The sequence below is a fragment of the Hyperolius riggenbachi genome, chromosome 7 (genome assembly GCF_040937935.1).
Source record: "Hyperolius riggenbachi isolate aHypRig1 chromosome 7, aHypRig1.pri, whole genome shotgun sequence".
NCBI lineage: Eukaryota > Metazoa > Chordata > Amphibia > Anura > Hyperoliidae > Hyperolius > Hyperolius riggenbachi.
Genome location: NC_090652.1, coordinates 2,346,541 through 2,365,900, shown reverse-complemented (window position 1 = coordinate 2,365,900; position 19,360 = coordinate 2,346,541). Strand labels below are relative to the sequence as shown.

The window sequence follows — 19,360 nt, the reverse complement described above, 5'->3', positions numbered from 1 at the left end:
CAGGACAGAGGCATTCCTCAAGTCTGCAGATACAGGACAGAGGCATTCCTCAAGTCTGCAGATACAGGGCAGAGGCATTCCTGCAGATACAGGGCAGAGGCATTCCTGCAGATACAGGGCAGAGGCATTCCTGCAGATACAGGGCAGAGGCATTCCTGCAGATACAGGGCAGAGGCATTCCTGCAGATACAGGGCAGAGGCATTCCTGCAGATACAGGGCAGAGGCATTCCTGCAGATACAGGGCAGAGGCATTCCTGCAGATACAGGGCAGAGGCATTCCTGCAGATCCAGGGCAGAGGCATTCCTGCAGATACAGGGCAGAGGCATTCCTGCAGATACAGGGCAGAGGCATTCCTGCAGATACAGGGCAGAGGCATTTCTGCAGATACAGGGCAGAGGCATTTCTGCAGATACAGGGCAGAGGCATTCCTGCAGATACAGGGCAGAGGCATTCCTGCAGATACAGGACAGAGGCATTCCTGCAGAAACAGGACAGAGGCATTCCTGCAGATACAGGACAGAGGCATTCCTGCAGATACAGGACAGAGGCATTCCTTATGTCTGCAGACACGGGACAGAGGCATTCTGTATGTCTGCAGATACGGGACAGAGGCATTCTGTATGTCTGCAGATACGGGACAAAGGCATTCTTTATGTCTGCAGATACGGGACAAAGGCATTCTTTATGTCTGCAGATACGGGACAAAGGCATTCCTTATGTCTGCAGATACGGGACAGGCATTTCTTAGGTCTGCAGATACGGGACAGAGGCATTCCTTATGTCTGCAGATACAGGACAGAGGCATTCCTGCAGAAACGGGACAGAGGCATTCCTTATGTCTGCAGATACAGGACAGAGGCATTCCTTATGTCTGCAGATACGGGACAGGCATTCTTTATGACTGCAGATACGGGACAGAGGCATTCCTCATGTCTGCAGATACAGGACAGAGGCATTCCTTATATCTGCAGACACAGGACAGAGGCATTACTTATGTCTGCAGATACGGGACAGAGGAATACCTTATGTCTGCAGATACAGGACAGAGGCATTCCTGCAGATACAGGACAGAGGCATTCCTTATGTCTGCAGATACGGGACAGCGGCATTCCTGCATATACGGGACAGAGGCATTCCTCATGTCTGCAGATACAGGACAGAGGCATTTCTCATGTCTGCAGATACAGGACAGAGGCATTCCTCATGTCTGCAGATACAGGACAGAGGCATTCCTGCAGATACAGGACAGAGGCATTCCTGCAGATACAGGGCAGAGGCATTCCTGCAGATACAGGGCAGAGGCATTCCTGCAGATACAGGGCAGAGGCATTCCTGCAGATACAGGACAGAGGCATTCCTGCAGACACAGGACAGAGGCATTCTGTATGTCTGCAGACACGGGACAGAGGCATTCTGTATGTCTGCAGATACGGGACAGAGGCATTCTGTATGTCTGCAGATACGGGACAGAGGCATTCTGTATGTCTGCAGATACGGGACAAAGGCAACCTTTATGTCTGCAGATACGGGACAAAGGCATTCTTTATGTCTGCAGATACGGGACAAAGGCATTCTTTATGTCTGCAGATACAGGACAGAGGCATACCTTATGTCTGCAGATACAGGACAGAGGCATTCCTTATGTCTGCAGATACAGGACAGAGGCATAACTTATGTCTGCAGATACGGGACAGAGGCATACCTTATGTCTGCAGAAACAGGACAGAGGCATTCCTGCAGATACGGGACAGAGGCATTCCTTATGTCTGCAGATACAGGACAGAGGCATTCCTTATGTCTGCAGATACAGGACAGAGGCATTGCTGCAGATACAGGACAGAGGCATTCCTGCAGATACAGGACAGAGGCATTCCTGCAGATACAGGACAGAGGCATTCCTGCAGATACAGGACAGAGGCATTCCTGCAGATACAGGACAGAGGCATTCCTGCAGATACAGGACAGAGGCATACCTTATGTCTTCAGATATAGGACAGAGGCATTCCTTATGTCTGCAGATACAGGACAGAGGCATTCCTGCAGATACAGGACAGAGGCATTCCTGCAGATACAGGACAGAGGCATTCCTGCAGATACAGGACAGAGGCATTCCTGCAGATACAGGACAGAGGCATTCCTGCAGATACAGGACAGAGGCATTCCTTATGTCTGCAGATACGGGACAGAGGCATTCCGTATGTCTGCAGATACGGGACAGAGGCATTCCTTATGTCTGCAGATACAGGACAGAGGCATTACTTATGTCTGCAGATACGGGACAAAGGCATTCCTTATGTCTGCAGATACAGGACAGAGGCATTCTGTATGTCTGCAGATACGGGACAGAGGCATTCTGTATGTCTGCAGATACGGGACAAAGGCATTCTTTATGTCTGCAGATACGGGACAAAGGCATTCTTTATGTCTGCAGATACGGGACAAAGGCATTCTTTATGTCTGCAGATACGGGACAAAGGCATTCTTTATGTCTGCAGATACGGGACAAAGGCATTCTTTATGTCTGCAGATACGGGACAGAGGCATTCCTTATGTCTGCAGATACAGGACAGAGGCATTCCTTATGTCTGCAGATACGGGACAGGCATTTCTTAGGTCTGCAGATACGGGACAGAGGCATTCCTTATGTCTGCAGATACAGGACAGAGGCATTCCTGCAGAAACGGGACAGAGGCATTCCTTATGTCTGCAGATACGGGACAGAGGCATTCCTTATGTCTGCAGATACGGGACAGGCATTCCTTATGTCTGCAGATACGGGACAGAGGCATTCCTCATGTCTGCAGATACAGGACAGAGGCATTCCTTATATCTGCAGACACAGGACAGAGGCATTCCTTATGTCTGCAGATACGGGACAGAGGCATTCCTGCATATACGGGACAGAGGCATTCCTCATGTCTGCAGATACAGGACAGAGGCATTCCTCATGTCTGCAGATACAGGACAGAGGCATTCCTCATGTCTGCAGATACAGGACAGAGGCATTCCTGCAGATACAGGACAGAGGCATTCCTTATGACTGCATGTACGGGACAGAGGCATTCCTTATGTCTGCAGATACGGGACAAAGGCATTCCTTATGTCTGCAGATACGGGACAGAGGCATTCCTTATGTCTGCAGATACGGGACAGGCATTCCACATGTCTGCAGATACGGGACAGGCATTCCATATGTCTGCAGATACGGGACAGGCATTCCTTATGTCTGCAGATATGGACAGAGGCATTCCTTATGTCTGCAGATACAGGACAGAGGCATTCCTTATGTCTGCAGATACAGGACAGAGGCATTCCTTATGTCTGCAGATACGGGACAGAGGCATTCCTTATGTCTGCAGATACAGGACAGAGGCATTCCTTATGTCTGCAGATACGGGACAGGCATTCCTTATGTCTGCAGATACGGGACAGGCATTCCTTATGTCTGCAGATACGGGACAGAGGCATTCCTCATGTCTGCAGATACAGGACAGAGGCATTCCTCATGTCTGCAGATACAGGACAGAGGCATTCCTTATGTCTGCAGATACGGGACAGAGGCATTCCTTATGTCTGCAGATACGGGACAGAGGCATTCCTTATGTCTGCAGATACAGGACAGAGGCATTCCTTATGTCTGCAGATACCGGACAGAGACATTCCATACCTCAGCAGATACAGGACAGACATTCCTTATGTCAGCAGATAAAGAACAGAGGCATTCCTTAAGTCTGCAGATACGGGACAGAGGCATTCCTTATGTCTGCAGATACAGGACAGAGGCATTCCTTATGTCTGCAGATACAGGACAGAGGCATTCCTTATGTCTGCAGATACAGGACAAAGGCATTCCTGCAGATACAGGACAGAGGCATTCCTTATGTCTGCAGATACGGTACAGCGGCATTCCTTATGTCAGCAGATACAGGACAGAGGCATTCCTTATGCCAGCAGATACAGGACAGAGGCATTCCTTATGCCAGCAGATACGGGACAGAGGCATTCCTTATGCCAGCAGATACGGGACAGAGGCATTCCTTATGCCAGCAGATACGGGACAGAGGCATTCCTTATGTCTGCAGATACGGGAGAGAGGCATTCCTTATGTCTGCAGATACAGGACAGAGACATTCCTTATGTCTGCAGATATGGGACAGAGACATTCCTTATGTTTGCAGATATGGGACAGAGACATTCCTTATGTCTGCAGATACAGGACAGAGGCATTCCTTATGCCAGCAGATACGGGACAGAGGCATTCCTTATGCCAGCAGATACGGGACAGAGGCATTCCTTATGTCTGCAGATACGGGAGAGAGGCATTCCTTATGCCTGTAGATACAGGACAGAGACATTCCTTATGTCTGCAGATATGGGACAGAGACATTCCTTATGTTTGCAGATATGGGACAGAGACATTCCTTATGTCTGCAGATACAGGACAGAGGCATTCCTTATGTCAGCAGATACGGGACAGAGGCATTCCTTATGCCAGCAGATACGGGACAGAGGCATTCTTTATGTCTGCAGACACGGGACAGAGGCATTCCTTATGCCTTCAGATACAGGACATCGACATTCCTTATGTTTGCAGATACAGGACAGAGTCATTCCTTATGTCAGCAGATACAGGACAGAGGCATTCCTTATGTCTGCAGATACAGGACAGAGGCATTCCTTATGTCTGCAGATACGGGACAGGCATTCCTTATGTCTGCAGATACAGGACAGAGGCATTCCTTATGTCTGTAGATACGGGACAGGCATTCCTTATGTCTGCAGATACGGGACAGGCATTCCTTATGTCTGCAGATACAGGACAGAGGCATTCCTGCAGATACAGGACAGAGGCATTCCTGCAGATACAGGACAGAGGCATTCCTGCAGATACAGGACAGAGGCATTCCTGCAGATACAGGACAGAGGCATTCCTTATGTCTGCAGATACGGGACAGAGGCATTCCGTATGTCTGCAGATACGGGACAGAGGCATTCCTTATGTCTGCAGATACAGGACAGAGGCATTACTTATGTCTGCAGATACGGGACAAAGGCATTCCTTATGTCTGCAGATACAGGACAGAGGCATTCTGTATGTCTGCAGATACGGGACAGAGGCATTCTGTATGTCTGCAGATACGGGACAAAGGCATTCTTTATGTCTGCAGATACGGGACAAAGGCATTCTTTATGTCTGCAGATACGGGACAAAGGCATTCTTTATGTCTGCAGATACGGGACAAAGGCATTCTTTATGTCTGCAGATACGGGACAAAGGCATTCTTTATGTCTGCAGATACGGGACAGAGGCATTCCTTATGTCTGCAGATACAGGACAGAGGCATTCCTTATGTCTGCAGATACGGGACAGGCATTTCTTAGGTCTGCAGATACGGGACAGAGGCATTCCTTATGTCTGCAGATACAGGACAGAGGCATTCCTGCAGAAACGGGACAGAGGCATTCCTTATGTCTGCAGATACGGGACAGAGGCATTCCTTATGTCTGCAGATACGGGACAGGCATTCCTTATGTCTGCAGATACGGGACAGAGGCATTCCTCATGTCTGCAGATACAGGACAGAGGCATTCCTTATATCTGCAGACACAGGACAGAGGCATTACTTATGTCTGCAGATACGGGACAGAGGCATTCCTGTAGATACAAAACAGAGGCATTCCTTATGTCTGCAGATACGGGACAGAGGCATTCCTGCATATACGGGACAGAGGCATTCCTCATGTCTGCAGATACAGGACAGAGGCATTCCTCATGTCTGCAGATACAGGACAGAGGCATTCCTCATGTCTGCAGATACAGGACAGAGGCATTCCTGCAGATACAGGACAGAGGCATTCCTTATGTCTGCATGTACGGGACAGAGGCATTCCTTATGTCTGCAGATACGGGACAAAGGCATTCCTTATGTCTGCAGATACGGGACAGAGGCATTCCTTATGTCTGCAGATACGGGACAGGCATTCCACATGTCTGCAGATACGGGACAGGCATTCCATATGTCTGCAGATACGGGACAGGCATTCCTTATGTCTGCAGATATGGACAGAGGCATTCCTTATGTCTGCAGATACAGGAAAGAGGCATTCCTGCAGATACAGGACAGAGGCATTCCTTATGTCTGCAGATACGGGACAGAGGCATTCCTTATGTCTGCAGATACAGGACAGAGGCATTCCTTATGTCTGCAGATACGGGACAGGCATTCCTTATGTCTGCAGATACGGGACAGGCATTCCTTATGTCTGCAGATACGGGACAGAGGCATTCCTCATGTCTGCAGATACAGGACAGAGGCATTCCTCATGTCTGCAGATACAGGACAGAGGCATTCCTTATGTCTGCAGATACGGGACAGAGGCATTCCTTATGTCTGCAGATACGGGACAGAGGCATTCCTTATGTCTGCAGATACAGGACAGAGGCATTCCTTATGTCTGCAGATACCGGACAGAGACATTCCATACGTCAGCAGATACAGGACAGACATTCCTTATGTCAGCAGATAAAGAACAGAGGCATTCCTTAAGTCTGCAGATACGGGACAGAGGCATTCCTTATGTCTGCAGATACAGGACAGAGGCATTCCTTATGTCTGCAGATACAGGACAAAGGCATTCCTGCAGATACAGGACAGAGGCATTCCTTATGTCTGCAGATACGGTACAGCGGCATTCCTTATGTCAGCAGATACAGGACAGAGGCATTCCTTATGCCAGCAGATACAGGACAGAGGCATTCCTTATGCCAGCAGATACGGGACAGAGGCATTCCTTATGCCAGCAGATACGGGACAGAGGCATTCCTTATGCCAGCAGATACGGGACAGAGGCATTCCTTATGTCTGCAGATACGGGAGAGAGGCATTCCTTATGTCTGCAGATACAGGACAGAGACATTCCTTATGTCTGCAGATATGGGACAGAGACATTCCTTATGTTTGCAGATATGGGACAGAGACATTCCTTATGTCTGCAGATATAGGACAGAGGCATTCCTTATGCCAGCAGATACGGGACAGAGGCATTCCTTATGCCAGCAGATACGGGACAGAGGCATTCCTTATGTCTGCAGATACGGGAGAGAGGCATTCCTTATGCCTGTAGATACAGGACAGAGACATTCCTTATGTCTGCAGATATGGGACAGAGACATTCCTTATGTTTGCAGATATGGGACAGAGACATTCCTTATGTCTGCAGATACAGGACAGAGGCATTCCTTATGTCAGCAGATACGGGACAGAGGCATTCCTTATGCCAGCAGATACGGGACAGAGGCATTCTTTATGTCTGCAGACACGGGACAGAGGCATTCCTTATGCCTTCAGATACAGGACATCGACATTCCTTATGTTTGCAGATACAGGACAGAGTCATTCCTTATGTCAGCAGATACAGGACAGAGGCATTCCTTATGTCTGCAGATACAGGACAGAGGCATTCCTTATGTCTGCAGATACGGGACAGGCATTCCTTATGTCTGTAGATACGGGACAGGCATTCCTTATGTCTGCAGATACAGGACAGAGGCATTACTGCAGATACAGGACAGAGGCATTCCTTATGTCTGCAGATACAGGACAGAGGCATTCCTGCAGATACGGGACAGAGGCATTCCTTATGTCTGCAGATACGGGACAGAGACATTCCTTATGCCTGCAGATACATAGTTACAGACACCAGCCTGCTCCCTCACATATCCCTGTTGATCCAGAGGAAGGTACAGCACCAGCCTGCTCCCTCACATATCCCTGTTGATCCAGAGGAAGGCACCACACCAGCCTGCACCCTTACATATCCCTGCTGATCCAGAGGAAGGCGAAAAATCCTTATAAGGCATGGACCAATTAGCCCCAAAAGGGAAAAAATTCCTTCCCGACTCCAGATGGCAATCAGATAAAATCCCTGGATCAACACCACTGGGAATTACCTAGTAATTATAGCCCCCTCCTTAAATGTAGGTATAGAATTTGCCATAACGACTTCCTGTGGCAATACATTCAACATCTTAATCATGCTTACTGTAATATATATTCCTAAATAAATGGCTAAAACATTTTTCCTCCATGCGCAGATCATGTCCTCTAGTCCTTTGAGAAGGCCAAGGGACAAAAAGCTCATCCGCCAAGCTATTATATTGCCCTCTGATGTATTTATACATGTTAATTAGATCCCCTCTAAGGCGTCTTTTCTCTAGACTAAATAAACCTAGTTTATCTAACCTTTCTTGGTAAGCGAGACCTTCCATCCCACGTATCAATTTTGTTGCTCGTCTCTGCACCTGTTATAAAACTGCAATATCTTTTTTGTAATGTGGTGCCCAGAACTGAATTCCATATTACAGATGTGGCCTTACTAGAGAGTTAAACAGGGGCAATATTATGCTAGCATCTCGAGTTTTTATTTCCCTTTTAATGCATCCCAAAATTTTGTTAGCTTTAGCTGCAGCTGCTTGGCATTGAGTACGATTAACTTGTTGTTGATGAGTACTCCTAAGTCCTTCTCCAAGTTTGATGTCCCCAACTGTATCCCATTTATTTTGTATGGTGCTAGACCATTAGTACGTCCAAAATGCATGACTTTACATTTGTCAACATTTAATTTCATCTGCCATGTATGTGCCCATATAGCCATCCTATCCAGATCCTGTTGCAATATGACACTATCTTCCTGAGAGTTGATGGTTCTGCACAATTTTGTATCATCTGCAAAAATAGCAACATTGCTCACTACTGCATCTACTAGGTCATTAATAAATAAATTGAAGAGCACTGGACCCAGAACAGACCCCTGTGGGACTCCACTGCTAACAAACACAGAACATAGTCACCTATTTTGACTATAATCCATGGAAGCAGGAAAAACAGGGCGCCGGCTGCCAGTGGCCGAAAAGGGTGCCGTCATAGACTCTAATTCAATTATCTTTAATACGCCGGAAAAAAAAAGCAGAAAAATGGCGCCCAATAAATACCGTTAACATTAGAACGTTAAAGTTTTTGAAGTATGTTAGCGTTTTACAAACTTGCAACGACATAGTTTTTGTCATTATTTCGTTTTTATGTACAGAGGTTAGGCACCATCAGGGGGGTGGCTAGGACAATAATCCAAAAATAAAACCCACCAAATCCCATTACTGGCTCCTCCCAGAGCTACTAATCACAGGAAAAGAATCCAAACACAAGATCCAGGTTAGGGTTAGGGACCACAGGTGAGGTGGTTATGGTTAGGCACCACCAGGGAAGTGGTTAGTTTTAGGCACCATCAGGGGAGCGTTCTTTGTGAGAGTAGGGTTGGGTTAACCTGTATTGTTGAATTACGTTAAGATTAACGATAAAAAGGATACATCTGAGGTAAACAAACAAAACAAAAAACAATAGGATCTACTTACCTGTAGCTTCCTCCAGCCCCTGGCAGCTGATCTGTCCCTCGCTGTAGCTCCGCTTCCTGCCGGTATTCTGTGGTCCCCTCCGTTGCAGAGGTCTCCTGCGCCTGTGCAGAACGCTCCAGGCTACTATTGCTCACTGGCGCAGAAGATGGCGACCCGGCGAGGTCAGCATGAACACCGGAGGGGCCCCCGGACCATCAGCTGGGAGCAGAGCTGCAGCGAGGGACATATCGGCTGCCAGGGGCTGGAGGAAGCTACAGGTAAGTATTTTATTATTTTTACCCTGGTCCCCTCCTGTTTTAGAACCTTATAGGCTTTCTTTTTCCACTACATTTTACCTCTAACCTTTCTATTCCTCCACAGGGACAGGGACATCCCTTATGGCTGTAGATAGGGGACAGCGAGGAAAATGGGAGACTCACATCATGAAACCGCTGAAATATGCAGAGAAGCTTTGTGACGTCATCATGACATCATGTGATGTCAGCATGACCCAGAATCTCAAAGGAAGGTTTCCAACAGCTCATGGAATCCATGCGCTGAAGAGGCAGTTGTGAGGAATGCCCAATCGGGTATTATTAGGAAGTTCCTAATAAAGTAAACAGTGAGTGTACAGCTTACGCACCATATCAGGTTAAACCTTTAGCAGCTGATTTATTTAGAGTCTTGCAAGTGCTCCAAGCCAATTTATTATAGCCCTTTTTTATTTCTTATTTGACACACATTATAGCAGTTCTAATTAGAAAAAGAAGCAGGGAATTGTATTTATGGTCACTTGTCACTAGGGGGCAGTGTGAGACAATAACAGAGGATGATGTCTTTCAGTTTCTATGTTTTCTGTTAGTAAAGAGAATTCAAAGCATTCCAAGACTTTACAGCACAACGAATTCTGCTGACTGAGGTGAAAGCAGCACACTTCTCTCACACCAGATAACCACATAGGCAACACCACACAGCACAATATAGACAATCTCCAGTCTGAAAAGTATGCCTGTATAGAACAACCCCCTACATAACAATATACAGCCCACTATAGGCAGTCTCCAGTCTAAAAAGTATACCTCTATGCGTATGAGAGGAATCGGTGCCGGTAGACTTGAGCGCAGGATACAGCTGGTATATGGCTGATCCTGCTGCTGCACAAGTCCCTGCGGCGGTAATTACTATTCTCCCTCCAGGCCACCATGGATAGTGGGGGAATGAAATAATTTGGCTTCCAGCAAATGCTGGTGGCAGTATTACTGTGTTTTATAAGTAAATTCAGCTCCATCTGACAGCGCCGAAGTTACTCCCTGTGCCTGCTATAGTCGTAATTCCTATTACAGCCTATGGTGGCGCCGGCTGCGCCCCAAATCTCCTGCGCTGGATTAACCGTTTCCGTCCCTCTATAGCAACAAGGCATCTTAACACAAAACTATAGGAGTTTCTGAGGTAATGACCTGTGAACTTCCCTGCAGTACAATCTTATCTGACGTTGTCTTTCACTGTGTTTGTTGTATAAGTGTTTCAGAAAATAGCACTGCTCTCTGACTGAATTAGAGGGAGAGCTCAGAGAAGCTGTTTTGTATAGATAACAAGTGAAGTTTCTTAACTCTCCCTGTACTGGAAACAATGTGAGATATCTTTGCTACTAATGTTCTGTCTATTAGCTGCGCTGCACATACAATTCATTATATCATAAGTGTATTTTCACTTCATATTCCCTTTAATAAACACAATTCAAGCATAGCTTGGGAGGTATATGGGTGCTGCCATATTTATTTCCTGTTAAAGTGGATCTAATCTCAGAACTTCCTCTCTGCTCTAAAAGATACCCAACAACAGAACCTTTAAAACAAAACATTTCTTTGTTACAGCTGATACAAATCCTGCAATAATCCTGCAGTGTGTCTACTTTCTGCTTTCATGGAAGCAGACATAGATAACATCCTGTGTTTACAATTGAACTCTCTGCCGAGGCAGTCGCCTTAAAGGGCAACTGAAATGAGAGGGATATGGAGACCGCCATATTTATTTCCTTTTAAACAATACCAGTTGCCTGGCAGTCTTGCTGATCTCTTTGGCTTTAGCAGTGTCTGAATAACACCTGAAACAAGCGCATCGCGCATGTCAAAGATTGCCACACAGGAAGTGAGCATCACTTCCTGCTTGGCCAGCTGCCAGACAGTACTGCCTGATGAAGCGGGGTACTGCCCGTGAAACGCATTGCAATATATGGGAGTTTTCTTCAATAAAACTATTTTTCAGTTTAAATCGACTTGAGTCTGTTTGTGCGAGGTAAAGTCCACCACTACCTCCTTTTACAACAGTTTTTACTATTTTATCCTCATCTGGCACCTCTGTTTTCTACACGTGTCCCCCCCCCCCCCCCCCCCCCCCGGCGGTGGTGGTGGTTACCCCATTTATTTCTATCTACAGAGAGCAGTGATATTTGTAACCCGAGTGGGGTCAGGTCTGATCTCTTCATCGGCCATCACAGTGGTTACCACCTTTGTGAGTACAGGTAGTCCCCCAACTTACAAACGCCCGACTTAGGAACGACCCACCGATACGAACGGCATAGATTTTGTGTTTCCATTAAAACAAGTCAAAACATTTTTTTTTTCAAATTGGACTTGTCTTTGAGAAAATCGATTTAAAAAAATTAAAAGTAAAAATGGCTTTTAAACTTGTATAAGCAGGTACAGAGGGCAGAGGTGACACAGAGGGGGTACAGGGGACAGAGGTGACAGAGGGGGTACAGGGGACAGAGGAGGTACAGGGGACAGAGGTGACAGAGGAGGTACAGGGGACAGAGGTGACACAGAGGGGGACACTGGAGGCACAGAGTGGGCCACATGGGAGGTACAGGGGACAGAGATGGCACATTGAACAGATTCAGGTTAAGAACAAGCCTACAGTCCCTATCCCGCTAGATAACCGGGGACTCCCTGTACACTACCACATCCAATTCACCAGCACATTTATTGAATCGACATATTGCACTATTGGGGCTCCCGATCTCTTTTTGTCTTTAGAATCTTCCATGTGATGATCTGAAGACACAGTCAGTGGGTGCAGAACATGATAATGTGTGACATTAAATGCTAGTGAGAACACCAGAATTAAAGGACACCCAAGGTGAAAAACTAATGAAACAAACAATTGTATCTATCCTCATTCTCCTAAAAATGACTTTTTACAATATTCCACAGTTTTATTTGATATTTAAATCTGCTTTTTAACTTTTTAAGTGTTCTATTGTTTTTGCTCAATGACACATTCATTGAAGTATGCCAGAGCTAAAATCTATGAACTATTGACCCTTTTTATCTCTTTCCTGCTCTCAGAAGCCATTTTCTGCTAGGAAAGTGTTTTATAGTTGGAATTTCTTATCAGTGAGGGTCACACTGTAGTCACTTCCTGTCTGAGTCAGGACTGAGTCAGCCACTTACATACCTGATATTTAACTCTTTCAGGCAGAGAAAGAAAAAAAGGAACACAGCCTAGTTATTTGTGTGCTTGGCACTGTACATAGCCATGTCTATCTCATCATGTCACATGTCACCGCGGTTATCCTAGAAGTCTATAGCTGGGCCAGCAATCTCCATGGCACAGGAAAGAGGAGTGACCACTAGCATGCCACATACCAGGCACGCCCCATGGTGGACACCGGGGAGAGAGGCCTCGGGTGACAATCGTAGGGCGATGTTATTGCAATATTAGTACATTCAGTATTCATGCAGCAATGACAACAGACCAGGGTGGGGTCTGACTGACCCATTGTCACGCTGCATAAGCTTGCATGCAGAATCTGCATAGTCCTGCAGCAACATTGCGGGTCTGACTGGCACGCTGCATAGTGTTATTATATATTGGCCCATAGCCGATTATCTTTTCTCCAAGGAGATATATTTTCAAACCTTACAACTAAAATACCTTTAGGGTGGATTGACACTGAGATGCGTTGAGGCAAACAGGATGTAATGCGGACAACTCAACACAACGCATAAAGTGTAACTAGGGCCTTATAGCATGCAAGAAAATGCTAAAAGTAAGGCCCCTTTAAGACAAGAGGCTGCACAACTTTCAGTTCAGCGTCCCGCCAGCCAGTGCAAATACAGTGAACCTAAACCGAACGCAAGAAAAAAAAAACATTTAACTTACCTGGTGCTTCTACCAGCCCTCTGCAGCCTCTCTGCGCCCACGCCGGTCCTTAATGATCCTCCGGTCTCCCACCGTGGCTACGTTTTGTTTTTATTAGCGGGCCACTGTGCAGCACTCACGTAGTCATTGGCGCGAGCGTCTGGCGCAGGAGCAGTGGCCAACCAACTAGTCAGTCAGCAGAAAGGAAACTTAGCCGTGGCGGGGGAACGTAAGATCGATCAGGGACAGCGCAGGCACAGGGAGGCTGCAGGGGGCTGGTGGAAGCCCCAGGCAAGTGAAACCTTTTCTAGCATTCGGTTTAGGTGCACTTTAAATGCAGCTGAATTGCGGTGGTTGTACCACATGGCAGGTGCGGATACGCGGTGGTGTTACCTGGCGGCAGACGACCACGACACGTCCCGCCCGCCCTCAGATGTGACTCCATGGGGGGAGGAACGCCTGTCTAGCTAACAAGTGCCCGGCTCTGTCTGAAAGAGGCCTAAGTTTGGTATGAATTTTGTACCTACTCTTTAGAACTTTTCTAAATACTGAAAAGTGACTTTTGTACATGAGATGGAAGATGATCTCCCAGGAGAGGAGTGAGTTGGATGCAAGGCGTTGTATGACGGCAGAAGGGCTCACCTTCTCCTCCTTGTCCTTGGGGGGTCTTCCTCTCTTGCGGGGGCTCTGATCTCGGGGCTTCTTGGAGGATGAGTGGGCGGCGGTCTCTGAGGATTTCCTCTTCCTTTCACCTGCGGGCTTCTTTGTTTTACCCTCAGATTTCTTGCCTTCGCTTTTCTTGCCCTCGGTTTTCTTGCCATCGCTTTTCTTGCCCTCGGATTTCTTGCCATCAGCCTTTTTGCCTTCTGATTTCTTGCCGCCAGCCTTGCTTTTGTCGTCGCTTGAACTCTGCAACACACAGACAAAAGTTTTACGCATTTCCTCTGTATAAGAGCGGCTTTTTATTGCCATACATGCACGAGCAGTAACGGTGATCCCACCTCACTTCCCCCAAGTACCTGCTCCTTGGCCTTCGCCTTCTTTAAGAACTCCTCCACTGCATCCACGGCCACCTGGAAGCGTTTTCCTTTGTTGGCTTTGATCATCTCCTCCTTGTGAGGGTGGTAGGGCTTCAGCTGCTCCACCTTAATCCAGGCGCTGTGAGATGAAGCACAGGCGTCAGGAGGCTGAGAGGGGAGGGGTTTATGTGAAAGGAAGCACAGGCATTAGGAAGCAGAGAGGGGAGGGGTTTATGTGAAAGGAAGCACAGGCATTAGGAAGGAGAGAGGGGAGGGATTTATGTAAAGGGAAGCACAGGCATTAGGAAGCGGAGAGGGGAGGGGTTTATGTGAAAGGAAGCACAGGCATTAGGAAGCGGAGAGGGGAGGGTTTATGTGAAAGGAAGCACAGGCATTAGGAAGCGGAGAGGGGAGGGTTTATGTGAAAGGAAGCACAGGCATTAGGAAGCGGAGAGGGGAGGGGTTTATGTGAAAGGAAGCACAGGCATTAGGAAGCAGAGAGGAGAGGGGTTTATGTAAAGGGAAGCACAGGCATTAGGAAGCGGAGAGGGGAGGGTTTATGTGAAAGGAAGCACAGGCATTAGGAAGCGGAGAGGGGAGGGGTTTATGTGAAAGGAAGCACAGGCATTAGGAAGCAGAGAGGGGAGGGGTTTATGTAAAGGGAAGCACAGGCATTAGGAAGCGGAGAGGGGAGGGTTTATGTGAAAGGAAGCACAGGCATTAGGAAGCAGAGGGGGGAGGGGTTTATGTGAAAGGAAGCAGAGAGGGGAGGGGTTTATGTAAAGGGAAGCACAGGCATTAGGAAGCGGAGAGGGGAGGGTTTATGTGAAAGGAAGCACAGGCATTAGGAAGCGGAGAGGGGAGGGGTGTATGTGAAAGGAAGCACAGGCATTAGGAAGCGGAGAGGGGAAGGGTTAATGTGAAAGGAAGCACAGGCATTAGGAAGCAGAGAGGGGAGGGGTTTATGTGAAGGGAAGCACAGGCATTAGGAAGCGGAGAGGGGAGGAGTTTATGTGAAGGGAAGCACAGGCATTAGGAAGCAGAGGGGAGGTGTTTATGTGAAGGGAAGCACAGGCATTAGGAAGCAGAGAGGGGAGGGGTTTATGTGAAAGGAAGCACAGGCGTCAGGAGGCTGAGAGGGGAGGGGTTTATGTGAAAGGAAGCACAGGCATTAGGAAGCGGAGAGGGGAGGGGTTTATGTGAGGGGAAGCACAGGCATTAGGAAGCGGAGAGGGGAGGGGTTTATGTGAAAGGAAGCACAGGCATTAGGAAGCAGAGAGGGGAGGGGTTTATGTGAGATGAAGCACAGGCATTAGGAAGCGGAGAGGGGAGGGGTTTATGTGAAAGGAAGCACAGGCGTCAGGAGGCTGAGAGGGGAGGGGTTTATGTGAAAGGAAGCACAGGCGTCAGGAGGCTGAGAGGGGAGGGGTTTATGTGAAGGGAAGCACAGGCATTAGGAAGCGGAGAGGGGAGGGGTTTATGTGAAGGGAAGCACAGGCATTAGGAAGCGGAGAGGGGAGGGGTTTATGTGAAAGGAAGCACAGGCATTAGGAATCGGAGAGGGGAGGAGTTTATGTGAAGGGAAGCACAGGCATTAGGAAGCGGGGAGGGGTTTATGTGAAAGGAGGCACAGGCATTAGGAAGCGGAGAGGGGAGGAGTTTATGTGAAGGGAAGCACAGGCATTAGGAAGCAGAGAGGGGAGGGGTTTATGTGAGATGAAGCACAGGCATTAGGAAGCGGGGAGGGGTTTATGTGAAAGGAAGCACAGGCATTAGGAAGCGGAGAGGGGAGGGGTTTATGTGAAAGGAAGCACAGGCATTAGGAAGCGGAGAGGGGAGGGGTTTATGTTAAGGGAAGCACAGGCATTAGGAAGCGGAGAGGGGAGGGGTTTATGTGAGATGAAGCACAGGCATTAGGAAGCGGAGAGGGGAGGGGTTTATGTGAAAGGAAGCACAGGCATTAGGAAGCAGAGAGGGGAGGGGTTTATGTGAAAGGAAGCACAGGCATTAGGAAGCGGAGAGGGGAAGGGTTAATGTGAAAGGAAGCACAGGCATTAGGAAGCAGAGAGGGGAGGGGTTTATGTGAAGGGAAGCACAGGCATTAGGAAGCGGAGAGGGGAGGGGTTTATGTGAAAGGAAGCACAGGCATTAGGAAGAGGAGAGGGGAGGGGTTTATGTGAAAGGAAGCACAGGCATTAGGAAGCGGAGAGGGGAGGAGTTTATGTGAAGGGAAGCACAGGCATTAGGAAGAGGAGAGGGGAGGGGTTTATGTGAGATGAAGCACAGGCATTAGGAAGCAGAGAGGGGAGGGGTTTATGTGAGATGAAGCACAGGCATTAGGAAGCGGAGAGGGGAGGAGTTTATGTGAGATGAAGCACAGGCATTAGGAAGCGGAGAGGGGAGGAGTTTATGTGAAAGGAAGCACAGGCATTAGGAAGCAGAGAGGGGAGGGGTTTATGTGAGATGAAGCACAGGCATTAGGAAGCGGAGAGGGGAGGGGTTTATGTGAAGGGAAGCACAGGCATTAGGAAGCGGAGAGGGGAGGGGTTTATGTGAGATGAAGCACAGGCATTAGGAAGCAGAGAGGGGAGGGGTTTATGTGAAAGGAAGCACAGGCATTAGGAAGCAGAGAGGGGAGGGGTTTATGTGAAAGGAAGCACAGGCGTCAGGGGGCTGAGAGGGGAGGGGTTTATGTGAAAGGAAGCACAGGCATTAGGAAGCGGAGAGGGGAGGGGTTTATGTGAAGGGAAGCACAGGCATTAGGAAGCGGAGAGGGGAAGGGTTTATGTGAAAGGAAGCACAGGCATTAGGAAGCAGAGAGGGGAGGGGTTTATGTGAAGGGAAGCACAGGCATTAAGAAGCGGAGAGGGGAGGGGTTTATGTGAAAGGAAGCACAGGCGTCAGGAGGCTGAGAGGGGAGGGGTTTATGTGAAAGGAAGCACAGGCATTAGGAAGCGGAGAGGGGAGGGGTTTATGTGAAGGGAAGCACAGGCATTAGGAAGCAGAGAGGGGAGGGGTTTATGTGAAAGGAAGCACAGGCGTCAGGAGGCTGAGAGGGGAGGGGTTTATGTGAAAGGAAGCACAGGCATTAGGAAGCGGAGAGGGGAGGGGTTTATGTGAAGGGAAGCACAGGCATTAGGAAGCGGAGAGGGGAGGGGTTAATGTGAAAGGAAGCACAGGCATTAGGAAGCAGAGAGGGGAGGGGTTTATGTGAGATGAAGCACAGGCATTAGGAAGCGGGGAGGGGTTTATGTGAGATGAAGCACAGGCATTAGGAAGCAGAGAGGGGAGGGGTTTATGTAAAGGGAAGCACAGGCATTAGGAAGCGGAGAGGGGAGGGTTTATGTGAAAGGAAGCACAGGCATTAGGAAGCAGAGAGGGGAGGGGTTTATGTGAAAGGAAGCAGAGAGGGGAGGGGTTTATGTAAAGGGAAGCACAGGCATTAGGAAGCGGAGAGGGGAGGGTTTATGTGAAAGGAAGCACAGGCATTAGGAAGCGGAGAGGGGAAGGGTTAATGTGAAAGGAAGCACAGGCATTAGGAAGCAGAGAGGGGAGGGGTTTATGTGAAGGGAAGCACAGGCATTAGGAAGCAGAGGGGAGGGGTTTATGTGAAGGGAAGCACAGGCATTAGGAAGCAGAGAGGGGAGGGGTTTATGTGAAAGGAAGCACAGGCGTCAGGAGGCTGAGAGGGGAGGGGTTTATGTGAAAGGAAGCACAGGCATTAGGAAGCGGAGAGGGGAGGGGTTTATGTGAGGGGAAGCACAGGCATTAGGAAGCGGAGAGGGGAGGGGTTTATGTGAAAGGAAGCACAGGCATTAGGAAGCAGAGAGGGGAGGGGTTTATGTGAGATGAAGCACAGGCATTAGGAAGCGGAGAGGGGAGGGGTTTATGTGAAAGGAAGCACAGGCGTCAGGAGGCTGAGAGGGGAGGGGTTTATGTGAAAGGAAGCACAGGCATTAGGAAGCGGGGAGGGGTTTATGTGAAGGGAAGCACAGGCATTAGGAAGCAGAGAGGGGAGGGGTTTATGTGAAAGGAAGCACAGGCATTAGGAATCGGAGAGGGGAGGAGTTTATGTGAAGGGAAGCACAGGCATTAGGAAGCAGAGAGGGGTTTATGTGAGATGAAGCACAGGCATTAGGAAGCGGGGAGGGGTTTATGTGAAAGGAAGCACAGGCATTAGGAAGCGGAGAGGGGAGGAGTTTATGTGAAGGGAAGCACAGGCATTAGGAAGCAGAGAGGGGAGGGGTTTATGTGAGATGAAGCACAGGCATTAGGAAGCGGGGAAGGGTTTATGTGAAAGGAAGCACAGGCATTAGGAAGCGGAGAGGGGAGGGGTTTATGTGAAAGGAAGCACAGGCATTAGGAAGCGGAGAGGGGAGGGGTTTATGTTAAGGGTAGCACAGGCATTAGGAAGCGGAGAGGGGAGGGGTTTATGTGAGATGAAGCACAGGCATTAGGAAGCGGAGAGGGGAGGGGTTTATGTGAAAGGAAGCACAGGCATTAGGAAGCGGAGAGGGGAGGGGTTTATGTGAAAGGAAGCACAGGCATTAGGAAGCGGAGAGGGGAAGGGTTAATGTGAAAGGAAGCACAGGCATTAGGAAGCAGAGAGGGGAGGGGTTTATGTGAAGGGAAGCACAGGCATTAGGAAGCGGAGAGGGGAGGGGTTTATGTGAAAGGAAGCACAGGCATTAGGAAGAGGAGAGGGGAGGGGTTTATGTGAAAGGAAGCACAGGCATTAGGAAGCAGAGAGGGGAGGGGTTTATGTGAGATGAAGCACAGGCATTAGGAAGCGGAGAGGGGAGGAGTTT

The 19,360-nt window shown here is 48.5% G+C and overlaps 1 protein-coding gene across 3 annotated transcripts in view; it reads right to left on the bottom strand.

The window, feature by feature from the left end:
• The window catches only part of GLYR1 (glyoxylate reductase 1 homolog), a 121,995-nt gene that overhangs the window by 73,392 nt on the left and 29,243 nt on the right, over positions 1-19,360 (bottom strand). For all 3 annotated transcript variants that reach the window (XM_068243484.1, XM_068243483.1, XM_068243485.1), the window contains exons 4-5: positions 14,553-14,691; positions 14,176-14,442 (exon numbers count right to left, since the gene is read on the bottom strand). In XM_068243484.1, the coding sequence (XP_068099585.1) occupies positions 14,176-14,442; positions 14,553-14,691 (406 nt within the window). The remainder of the gene's footprint in view (positions 1-14,175; positions 14,443-14,552; positions 14,692-19,360) is intronic.